At 40.2% G+C, this 12,981-nt stretch overlaps 1 protein-coding gene across 5 annotated transcripts in view; it reads right to left on the bottom strand.

The window, feature by feature from the left end:
• HERC2 (HECT and RLD domain containing E3 ubiquitin protein ligase 2) overlaps nt 1–12,981 on the bottom strand; it is a 211,708-nt gene that overhangs the window by 176,343 nt on the left and 22,384 nt on the right. For all 5 annotated transcript variants that reach the window (XM_021075343.2, XM_021075345.2, XM_021075344.2 and 2 more), the window contains one exon: nt 4,524–4,661. In XM_021075343.2, coding sequence (XP_020931002.1) covers nt 4,524–4,661 — 138 coding nt within the window. The remainder of the gene's footprint in view (nt 1–4,523; nt 4,662–12,981) is intronic.

The raw sequence follows: 12,981 nt of genomic DNA, 5'->3' as shown, positions 1-12,981 counted from the left end.
TTGCTATGGCTATAGCATAGGCCTGCAGGTGCAGCTCCAATTTGACCCCTAGCCTGGGAACCTCCATATGCCTCAGCTGTGGCCCTGAAAAGAAAAATTTCCTCTAAGGTCAGGAACAAGACAAAGATGCCCACTCTCACAACTTTTTTTCATCACAGAATTTGAAGTCCTACCACAGCAATCAAACAAGAAAAGGAAAAAGTTATCCAAGCTATAAAGGAATAAGTAAAACTGCCACTATCTGCAATGACATGAGAGTATACACAGAAAATCCTAAAGACACTCCTAAAAATTACTGGAACTCATCATGAATTTGGTAAAGTTTTAGGATACAAAATTAATAAACACAACCTGTTGTGCTTCTATTCACTACCAAAGAATTATCAGGACAAGAAATTAAGGAAACAATCCCATTTATAATTGCATCAAAAAGAATAAAATACCTAGGAATAAAGCCAAGGAGATAAAATAACTGTAGTTAAAAAAAACCCTATAATTCCTATCAAAACTCCAATGGCACTTTTCACAGAATGAGAACAAATAATTCTAAAATTTGTATGAGAACACAAAAGCACCAAGTAGCCAAAACATTCTTGAGAAAGAACAAAGCTGGAGGTATCATGCTCCCTGGATTTAAACTGTACTACAAAGCTACAGTAATGAAAACAGTGTTGTACTGGCACCAAAATAGACACCTAGATCAATAGAACAGAATAGAAAGTCCAGAATGAACCCATACTTACACAGAGAATTAATCTATTTCAAGGAGGTAAAAACACACAACGGAAAAAAGACAGCCACTTCAATAACTGGTGTTAGGAAAACTGGACAGCTATATACAAAAGAATCAAAATGGACTACTCTCTCACACCATGCACACACATGCAAAAAATTCAAAATGGATTTAAGATTTATATATAAGACCTGACAGAATGGATATCATTAATAAGTCCAAAAATAACAAATGCTGGAGGGGGTGTGGAGAAAAGGGAACCCTCCTGCACTGTTGGTGGGAATGTAAGCTGTTACAGCCACTATGGCGAACAGTATGGAGGTATCTTAGAAATCTATACACAGAACTACCATATGACCCAGAAACCCCACTCTTGGGCATATATCCAGACAAAACTTTCCTTAAAAAAGACACATGCACCCTCATGTTCATTGCAGCACTATTCGCAATAGCCAAGACATGGAAACAACCCAAATGTCCATCGATAGATGATTGGATTAGGAAGATGTGGTATATATACACAATGGAATACTACTCAGCCATCAAAAAGAACAAAACAATGCCATTTGCAGCAACACGGATGGAACTAGAGACTCTCATACTGAGTGAAGTAAGTCAGAAAGAGAAAGACAAATACCATATGATATCACTTACATCTGGAATCTAACATATGGCACAAGTGAACCTTTTCACAGAAAAGAAAATCATGAAATTGGAGAATAGACTTGTGGTTGCCAAGAGGGAGAGAGAGGAAGTGGGATGGATTGGGAGCTTGGGGTTAACAGATGCAAACTATTGCTTTTGGAATGAATTAGCAATGAGTTCCTGCTGTGTAGCACTGGGAACAATGTCTAGTCACTTATGATGGAGCATGATAATGGAAGAAAAAATGTGTACATGTATGTTTAATGTATACATGTATGTTTAACTGGGTCACCATGCTGTACAGTAGAAAAAAAATTGCATTAGGGAAATAAAAATTTTTTAAAAATTAAAAAAAAAGAATCATCCAAGTTAAAAAAAAAAATACTAAGACCTGAAACCATAAAATTTATAAAAGAAAACATAGGCAGTACACTCTCTGACATTGGTCCCACCAATATCTTTCTGATACTGTCTCCTCAGGCAAGGGAAACAAAAGCAAAAATAAACAAATGGGACGACATCAAACTAAAAAGCTTTTGCACAGCAAAGGAAACTATTAACAAAACAAAAAGGCTACCTATCGCATGGGAGAAGATACTAGCAAATGATATATCTGATGTAGGGTTAATAAAATACAGGGTTAATATCTAAAATATACAAAGAAGTCATTTAACTCAACATCAAAAAAACAAAAACAAACAAACACAGAGGATGTAGACAGATATTTTCCAAAGACATTTAGGTGGCTAACGGGAACATGAAAAGATATTCAAAGTCACTCATCATCAGGGAAATGCAAACAAAAACCACGATGAGATATTGCCTCACACCTGTCAGAATGGCTATTATCGGAGTTCCCGTTGTGGCGCAGTGGTTAACAAATCCGACTAGGAACCATGAGGTTGCGGGTTCGATTCCTGGCCTCGCTCAGTGGGTTAACCATCCGGCGTTGCCGTGAGCTGTGGTGTAGGTTGCAAACGCGGCTCGGATCCCACATTGCTGTGGCTCTGGCTTAGGCTGGTGGCTACAGCTCCAATTCGACCCCTAGCCTGGGAACCTCCATATGCCGCGGGAGTGGCCCAAGAAATCGCAAAAAGACAAAAAAAACAAAAAACAAAAAACACGGGGGGGGGGAGGAGAGCTTTAAAAAAAAAAAAAAAGAATGGCTATTATCAAAAAGGCAACAAATAACAAGTGTTGGCAAGGATGTGGGAAAAAAGAGAACTCTTGTGCACTGTTGGTGGGAATGTAAATTGGTGCAGCCACTATGGACAAAAGTATGGACAGCCCTCAAAAAATGAAAACTCTAACTACTATATGATCCAGCAATTCCACTTATGAGTATCTATATAAAGAAAATAAAAACATGGAAATTAGAAAAGATATAAGTACCCCCATGTTCACTGCAGCATTATTTACAATTCCCAACATATGGAAACAACCTAATTTCCCATCAATAGATGAATGGATAAAGAAGATGTGATATAGATATAGATACACAGATATAGATACACACACACATATACAAATAGAATATTATCAGCTACAGAAAAGAACAAAAGCTTGACATTTGCAATAACATGGATGGAGCTGGAGAATATTGTGCTAAGTGAAGTAAGTCAGATAGAGAAAGACAAATACAGTATGATTTCACTTACACATAGAATCTGAAAAACAAAAAATAAACCTAACTAAAACAGGTAGTTAGATGTGGGGGTTGAGGGAGAAATAGCTAAGGGAGATTAAGAGGTACAAACAACCAGTTGCAAAAGTAATGAGTCATAGATACGAAATGTACAGTGTAGAGACTATAGTCAATAATTACATAAACATCTTTCTATGGTGACTGATGATAACTAGACTATATATTGTGATGATTATTTTGAAATGTAAGAAATAGCAAATCACCATGTTGTGTAATGTACTAACACAGCGTTGCAGGTCAATTTTACCTCAAAAAACAAACTCACAGGAAAAGAGATCAGATTTGTGGATACCAGAGGCAGGGGGTAGGGGGTGAGGGAATTGGATGAAGGAGGTCAAAAGGTAGAAACTTCCAATTACAAGATAAATAAGGATTAGGGATGTAATGAGCAACATGATAAATATAATTAATGTTGCAGTATGTTATATATGAAAGTTCTTAAGAGAGTAGATTCTAAGATTTACCATAACAAGGAAAAAACTTCTTAGAATATCTTTAATTTTGTATCTATATGAGTTGATGGAGGCTCACTAAATTTTTTATAATAATCGTTTCACGTGTATATGTAAATCAAATCATTATGCTATATACCATACAGTACTATATGTCAATTATATCTCAATAAAACTGGAGGGAAGGAGTTTCCCACTGTGGTGTCTTGGTAGTGCTGGGACACAGGTTCAATCCTTGGCCTGGTGCAGCGGGTTATGGATCTGGCGTTGCCACAACTGTGGCTTAGGCTTCAACTACAGTTTGGATCTGATCCCCTGTCAGGGAACTCCATATGCCTCAAAGCGGCCAAATAAATAAATAAATAAATAAACTGGAGGGGAAAAAGAGTTAAACACAGAATTACCTCATGATCCAGCAATACCATTCCTAGGTATATATACATGAATTGAGGCAGAGACTCAAACTCATGTACACTTATGTTCTTAGTGGCCCTATTCTCAATAGCTAAAAAGTAGAAGCAACCTAAATGCCCATCCACAGATGAATAAATGAAGAAAATGTGATATATACATACAATGGAATATTATTCAGCCTTAAAGAGGAAGGAAATTCTGACATATGCTACAGTATGGATGAATCTGGTAGATATTATGCTAGGTAAAGTAATAAGCCAGAAAACAAAAGGACAAATATTGTATGACTGCACTTATAGGTGGTAACTAGACTAGTTTGGGAAGACGAAGAACCTGTGGAAGTGGATGATGGTTGTAAATGCACAACAGTGTGAATGTATTTAATGTCACTGAACTGTACGTTAAAACAGACTGAAATGGTAAAATGTATGTTACATGTAGTCTACAACATAAAATTATTTAAGTTCAATTTTTTTAAAACTTCATGACCAAAAAATAGTCTATATGTGGTAGCTAGAAAATGAGTACCAGATCAAGCGTTCCAAAGTACCAGAAGTTCAGAAGATCATAATACCTGGTTGCTTGCCCCATACCCAGCTCTCTAGGATTGATTTGGCCCTATATGCAAGTGCAGGAGTTTCTTCCTCATCTTTCTTCTCTTTGTCATTCAGATCTTCTTTCTTTGTTCCAATCTGAGTATCAACACCATCATCTGGAAAATTTTAAAAAAACTTAATGTACAAATTGCTTTTTAAAATGCCAGTCCACTCTGCGGTCTCTTTGAAAATATCCTTCCCAGAAATGTGGAGGTTAAGTTACAACATAGATCATTAGCTGACCAATCGATGACTGGAGAAAAAAAAATTACATGAACCATCAATGTAATTTAATACTGTGATTTATGATGTAATGAATGGCCCAGTGACCCTTTTAATAATAAAAAAAAATAGATCACTCAAATTGTTCTTTGAAGCATGTCTTCCAAAACACTCCATCAATTTCTTACTATATTTCACAACTAAGAAACTTAGTCTTTGATATTTACATTAATTCCTTTTATCCAGTGATTCCCAACTGCTGTGTGTCGACGGGAAGGGAGGAAGTGGAATGGGAGTATGATTCAAAAATCATTTCAAATTTACATGCTGCCCTACTCCACCACCAACTGAGAACCAGCACTGCACAGGCCCACTACCACTGATGAAACATAATTCAGGAGCATAGTGACACAGAAGAAAAGTGAGAACCATGACTTTAGGCCACTGACAAGTTTTAGTCAAGAACAAATGTCATGAAACTCCTTACAAAGCAAGTTAGAGAACTAATCTTAACCTTGAGGTATAAATGTGTCCTATTCTAGAAGGCCCTTACTAAATGAACTACTTTCTAAATGACATAATTAGAAACATAAAATTGACCCTTGAACAACACGTGCAGTTGAAACATGTATAACTTATATTGGCCCTCCACGTCCACAGTTCTTCCACATCCAGCAACCAAACAACCGAGGATCATGCAGTACCACAGTATTTACTACTGAAAAAAAATCCACTTATATGTGGACCTGCGCAGTTCAAACCCACTGTTAGGGTCAACTGCACATTTAAATCTGTGAAAGAGAGTATATCATATCGCAAATAGTAAGGACTATCTAAAACCATCTAAAACCATAGTTCCCATGGTGGGGCAGCAGCTTAAGGAGCCAGCATTGTCTCTGAGGTGGCAGAGGTTCGATTCCCAGCCCAGGGCAGTGGGTTAAGAGGATCCAGAGTTGCCACAACTGTGGCTTAGGCTGCAGATGAGGCTCGATTCAATCCCTTGCCTGGAATTGCCATATGCCATGAGCATGCTCAAAAAAGAAAAAAATTATAAATAAACACAAATAAAAATACCCAGGAGTTCCCACTGTGGCTCAGCAGTAACAAACACAACTAGTATCCAAGAGGACGTGGGTTCAATCCCTGGCCTTGCTCAGTGGATTAAGGATCCAGCTGTGGTGCAGATCGCAGACATGGCTTGGATCCCATGTTGCTGTGATTATGGTGTAGACTGGCAGCTACAGATCCAATTTGGCCCCTAGCCTGGGAACTTCCATATGCTGTGGATGTGGCCCTAAAAAAACAAAATAATAATAATACCAAAAACAAAAAAGAACAAAAGAAACTTCTGCATTTTATGAGAAAATTATCAGATATCCAATAAGATAGTCAAATTCACATTTGGAAAAATATAAATTAATACAATGAAAGCTAAAATATAAATTAATACAATGAAAGCTAAAATATAAGCTCCCTTTTTCCCTTCCATCTGGTTTTGCTCCCTGATGTATCCCAAGCACTCAGAACAACACGTGCCAGAAAGTAAGCCCTTGCAATGAAATAATGCCAAGTGTCAGTAGAAACGTGGGGCTGGAGGCATGAATCTTCAGACACAGCTAGTGGGAGGACAGGCTGCAACCTGCCTGGAGAGCAATCTGGTGCAGCTGAGTTACTCTGAAGGCCCTCCAGGCCACACCAGGGGCTATGCCCTCACACAGGCACATGATCGAGTGGACATGGAAAACAGAGACCTGCAGCAGTCTAATACACCCCAGACACAACTTAAAATTCAGTGCAGGAGCTCTTGGTGATCCAGTGTTGTCACTGCTGTGGCAGAGGTTCAGTTTCTGGTCTGAGAATTTCCACATGCTGCAGGTGTGGTCAAAAATAATAATAATAATACAGCGCAGACTGGCAAAAAGAAACAAGCTCAGGCTAAGGAACACTTTATTTTCACAAATTTACAATGGAGCATATTGTACACTAGTATGTTTTATAATGGCATAAAAACGAACACATTAAAAGGAAAAACATTTAAAGATATGGATTTGCAAATGGTTTGCCAGGAACTACAGAATACAATTAACTCAACCCTCTGCACCTAAGGCCCAAGAAAAGGCCCTGTCAACCTCTTGCCACGGCTACAGTTAAGAGTATCTCTCTTGGCGTTCTTGTCTTGGCTCAGTGGTAATGAACCCCACTAGTATCTCTAAGAATGTGGGTTCAATCCCTGGCCTCGCTCAGTGGGTTAAGGATCTGTCGTTGTCGTGAGCTGTGGTGTAGCTCATAGATGTGGCTCGGACCCTGAGTTGCTGTGGCTGTGGCTGATTCAACCCCTAGCCTGAGAACTTCCATATGCCACAAGTATGGCCCTAAAATGACAAAAAACAAAACAAAACAAAACAAAACAAAAACACAGAAAGAGTATCTCTCTTACAGAAATATCCAACAAGCTCCTAGGCATTACAGATTTTTTTTAATGTGTACATTTTTATGCATTACACATGTAAAACCATGTACACACACACACATTTTTAATACCAAGCCTGAGTTCTAGCACCTGTAATTCTGCTTTAGTTGGCCTAGAGTATGGCCTGGGCACCAGCATTTTTAAGTTTCCAGGTATTTCTAACATTCACCAAAGATTACAGCCCACTGGCATAGAAGGTAAAACCTTTAAGACAATATAAATGCAACTGACCAAACAACAATGGCCATTTTAGATACCATAGCCACCCTTGCTGTAACAAATTAAGGCCATGTAGAAGTAAATGAAAATGCTGTAAAATTTGGTTGTGATGACTGTTGTATACCTATAAATATAATAAAATTCATTAATTAAAAAAATACATTAAAAAAGTGTAATTTAAAATTGGTATTTATGATGTCATCTGGGGGTGGAGACGGTTCTGCTTCTTCCCTTTCAGTTTGAAAGGCTTTTATTTCTTTTTCTTGCCTAACAGCTCTGGCTAGAACTTCTAGTACTGTGTTAAATAAAAGTAGTGAGACAGGGCCAAAAAAAAAAAGTAAATGAAGCAGGAGTTCCTATTGTGGCTCAGTATACCTGAGGACATAGGTTAGTTCCAACTAGTATACTTGAGGACATAGGTTAGTTCCCTGGCCTCGCTCAGTGGGTTTAAGGATTTGGCATTGTTGCAAGCTGCAGTGTAGGTCACAGATTCGGCTTAGATCTGGTGCTTCTGTGGCTGTGGTTGTAGGCCAGCAGCTGCAGCTCCAATTCAGCCCTCAGCCTGGGAACTTCCACATGCGGCAGAGTCAGGCCTAAAAAGCAAAAGCAAAAAAAAAAAAGTAGTAAAAGAAGCTTTTTAAAAAGATAAGACAAGTGAGAGAAAGGCCAAATAACTTTGGCACTTGTGTTTTTCATAAATTACTTATCTTTTCACTAAAACTTGAATAATGAAATAACCATTACTGAGTTTTATGATTAAGAAGAGAGATTTGCTCATTTTCATTTTTTTCACAAGGGTGAGAAAAGTGTCCAGGACTGGAAAACTGATTCTTGGAATCCAACCTTTTTAAAAGCAATAAAGCATAATGTCATTTATCTCCTCTCAGTTTCAGTTCCATCCTCAGTAGAGCTCAGAAGCTCACCTTCAGCCAGCTTTGTGACAGGGGAATACCAGCATCTGTGTGAGGGACTTGGTTCCAGCTCCATGACACCCCATTTGATCCTCATCAGGGCAAAGACAAAACAACCTGACTGGCTGTGGATCCCAACCCCAGGGAAACAGACTGACATTTCTTGGAGGAAGAGGTGGGCCACCAGGACCCCAAATCCCCCGCTCCCGTGAACACCCAGAAGATCCTCACTATGAGTGACAGGATTAGAAAGCCCAGACTTTAATCAGCTAGAAATTCTAAACTACAAAGGAGATTTGGAGGCAGGGGTGGGAGGGAGAGAGAAAGAAAGAGTGTGCACTGGGGAGGGGGGTGGGGAGGGAGGCGGCAGCAGAGGATGGTTTCCAGGCATCCATGCTGGGCTGGAGGCCCGGCACCCTCCCACTCTGTTGCCCAAGCCTCTGTCACAACAAAGGTCCTGATTCCCAAGGTTATGGGGGAAACACCCAAGACAGCCAATGCGCACAACAAAGGGGTTAATTCAAGCCCAATGTAAGCCCAGGATCCTTAAACCCTATAATGTAATCTTTGCCATGGGGAGGCCCCAAACCCTGACAATACTGAAGCTCTTTGGAGAAAAAAAAATTAAATTTGAAACAAAGGTCCACAATTTAACCCAAATAGAACTCCAAAGTTTACTGAAAGAACTTATACAGCAAGAAGATTAAGGGGTTTAGTGCCTCTATGACACAGATTTTGAATTCACTTAAATGTCTGCTAAAATGTAATAAACAAACCTTCATGGACTGAAATCAATACTGGGGCTCAAATTACATTTACACCTGGAAAGCCTACTAAATTTAAAAAAGGCATCCCCTATAATATTAAGTCAATCACTATATACAATCTAAAGGACGAATAGGTATGCCTCACCTTAACATGAGAATTATTGCCCTACCATGGTCATAGTACCCACTGCCCTAAAATATCCCATAGTGGGCATGGACACTCGTGCATGAGTAATAAGTTAAAACTAAACTGCTTAGCAATTACAAATTGGCTTGACAAATATGGGACCTTTCCTGGGTTGAACTGTTTCCCCACCCCAAAAGATGTTCAAGTTCTAGCCTCTGGTACCTGTGAATGTGCCCTTATTTATCAGTAGGGTCTCTGCTGATAATCAAATCAAGATGAGGTCATTAGGGTGGGCCCTAACACCACACAAGTGGAGTCCTAGACAGACATGCACAGAGGAAACACAATATGAAGACACAGGGAGAATATGACCATCTATAAGCCAAGGAGAAGGGCCTGGAAACAGAACCTTCTCTTGTAGCCCTCAGGTGACCACCCTGCTGTCACCTTGATTTTGGACCCATAAGCCTCCAGAGTTGTGAGACAATACATGTACATTTCTGTGGTTTAAGCCACCCAGTCGGTGGAACTTTGGCACAGCAGCCTTAGGAAACTAACACAGTCCCCCTTTTGCACCTTCAGAGATTCCTTCACCGTTCTTGGAATCTACACATGATGACACTTGGTGACACTTGATGACACTGAACCACATATGACGACTACTTGCTGCCCTGAGGCTTTAGATGCATAAAACTGCCCTTCTCAGCCCTGCACTATACTTCATTACTGTGGAAACTGCTGGCCACATGCTGAGCTCTCCTGAGAACAGAGGTTCCCAGAGACCCTGAGGCTATGGTCCTCGACATCCAGCTCCCACTGTGCTTCGGGTCGTGGAAGCAGCACTCTACAAACCTGGGCCCCTGGTAGAACGCACCTGCAGGAAGGGGTAGTCTCCCCGTCCTCAGTTTCATGACAGACGCCACGGTGCTGGAAGTTACCCCTCTTGCAGAAACCACTGCTACTGGGGAAGCCCCGCAGGTCAGCTGGCCAAACTCTAGGCAGCCATCTCAGCACTGGAAGTTCTGGCCAATAAATGGCCCTATGTGCACCTTTTTACAAACCCCTGTGCCACAGACTTAGAGGTGCTCTTTCTGGGCTCAAAGACCCTAGGAAGCTCTTGCCTCACAAATACCCAAAATATAAATCAAGGTGATATGTCTTTACATAGTACTAAGGCCACAACACAAGACCTTACTTGCTTTATCCTTGTAAGGATAAGGACACTCCTTACCCCTTTGGAGTTCCAGACGTTACTGATATTGACAAAGGCACTCATTCTGCTTCTCAGAATACACATGCTGGGCTCTGAAGACATTCAGTGACACTTCTATCTCCCCTTATAGGGGATATAGCAAGTTTATTTGCAAGACATAACAGACTCCTCAAAGAACATCTATTTAAGTTACAGTGTAGCAAATGGAATTCTGTCACTATTGCCACAAGCAGTGAGCAACCAACATGAATGCATCCTGGGGACACACACACCCCCATGCCAATGCCACACAGGTCACTCAGTCTCACCTGTATTGACCAAAAGGAAGGAGACTGGTAAAGTTCATGTTTTTGACAATCAACACACCACATTTTCCTCTTCCTTCTGGTCAATGCCAACTCACTTCCTAGGGAGTAATTCTCCTACTCCCTGAAAGTCACAGTCATCACCAAAGTTTAAACTGATGCCATGGCATCAAAAGGCCAACTGTGGTATAAGGCCTGAAAGTAAGGTTTTACATTTTTAAAGTGTTGAAACAAAACAACTATCACCTAGAATTCTATATCTAGCAAAAATATCCATCATTCTCAAATGATTATAAGAAAAACTAAGAAAATTTGTAGCCAGCAAATCTATTCTAATAGAATTACTAAAGGCAGATCTTAAGAACAAGGGAAACAATACCAGAAGGAAATGTGAAACAACCAGAATGAAGAATGAATGACAGCAATGGCATATATCTGAGTAAGTGTAATAAGTTTTATTTCTCCTCTTGGCTCCTTTAAGTTTGCTTGATGATTGAAAGCAAAAATGTCCACACTGTCTTTTCAAAGCATATTGATATAATATATAATAAAACTCAAAGAGGAAGAGGTAAGGTTTTTACATCCCAATTACCATGGAAAAATAGTTATTCCAAATAAACTGAAAAGTTTAAGTATGTATTTTGTAATCCCTACAGTAACCACTAAAAAATCTATAGAGAGAGGAGTTCCCATTGTGACTTAGTGTAAGAAACCCAAATCCATGAGGACACAAGTTCAATCCCTGGCCTGGCTCAGTGGGTTAAGAATCTAGTGTGGCCATGAGCTGTGGTGTAGGTAGCAGACACGGCTGGGATCCTGCATTGCTGTGGCTGTGGTGTAGGCTGGCAGCTGCAGCTCCAATTTGACCCCTGGCCTGGGAACCTCCATATGCCTCAGGTGTGATCCACAAAGACCCCCCCCAAAAAAACTATAAAGAGATATACTAAAAAATCACAATAAAGGAGTTCCCGTCGTGCGCAGTGGTTAACGAATCCAACTAGGAACCATGAGGTTGCGGGTTCGATCCCTGGCCTTGCTCAGTGGGTTAACCATCCGGCGTTGCCATGAGCTGTGGTGTAGGTTGCAGACGTGGCTCGGATCCCGTGTTGCTGTGGCTCTGGCATAGGCCGGCAGCTACAGCTCCGATTAGACCCCTAGCCTGGGAACCTCCATATGCCGCGGGAGCGGCCCAAGAAATGGCAAAAAAAAAAAAAGACAAAAAAAAAGAAAAAAAAATCACAATAAATTTAAATGGAATACTAAAAAAAGTTCAAATACCCAAAAAAAGACAGGTAAAGGAAACAGAAAAAACAAAGAATAAGCAAAAAACAAATAATAAAATGATTGCCTTGGAGTTCCCATCTTGGCACAGCGGCAATGAATCCGACTAGGAACCATGAGGTTGTGCTTCGATCCCTGGCCTTGCTCAGTGGGTTAAGGATCCAGCATTGCCATGAGCTGTGGTGTAGGTTGCAGATGAGGCTCAGACCCTGCATTGCTGTGGCTCTGGCGTAGGCTGGCGGCTACAGCTCTGATTAGACCCCTAGCCTGGGAACCTCCATATGCCATGGGAAGCAGCCCTAGAAAAGGCAAAAAGACCAAAAAATAAATAAATAAATAAATAAATAAATCATTCAGTATACTAAATATAAATGATCTAAACACAAAAGACAGAATGGATTTTTTTTAAAAAATGACTCACCTACATGTGATCTCTAGGAAACCCACTTAATACAAAACAATATAGAGAAATTAAAAGTAAATGGATGGGGAGTTCCCGTCGTGGCGCAGTGGTTAACGAATCCGACTAGGAACCATGAGGTTGCGGGTTCCATCCCTGGCCTTGCTCAGTGGGTTAAGGATCCGGCGTTGCCGTGAGCTGTGGTGTAGGTCGCAGACGCGGCTCGGATCCCGCGTTGCTGTGGCTGTGGCGTAGGCTGGCAGCTACAGCTCCGATTAGACCCCTAGCCTGGGAACATCCATATGCCGCGGGAGCAGCCCAGATAATGGCAAAAAGACCAAATAAATAAATAAATAAATAAATAAATAAAAGCAAATGGATGGAAAAAATATATATGAAGAAACACTAATCAAAAGAAAGCTGAAATAAATGACTATTTTACTATCACCAAAACAGACTCCAGAGCAAAAACAAAAAAAATCACCAGGGATAAAGAGGAATATGACATAACAATAAAGACA

The sequence above is a fragment of the Sus scrofa genome, chromosome 15 (genome assembly GCF_054392235.1).
Source record: "Sus scrofa isolate SSC_HxYL_T2T_F1_AM1 chromosome 15, Sscrofa_HxYL_maternal_Yorkshire_Landrace_v2.0, whole genome shotgun sequence".
In the NCBI taxonomy this organism is placed as follows: domain Eukaryota; kingdom Metazoa; phylum Chordata; class Mammalia; order Artiodactyla; family Suidae; genus Sus; species Sus scrofa.
Note: the sequence above shows the minus strand (reverse complement) of the source record. Positions and strands in the feature narration are given on the sequence as shown.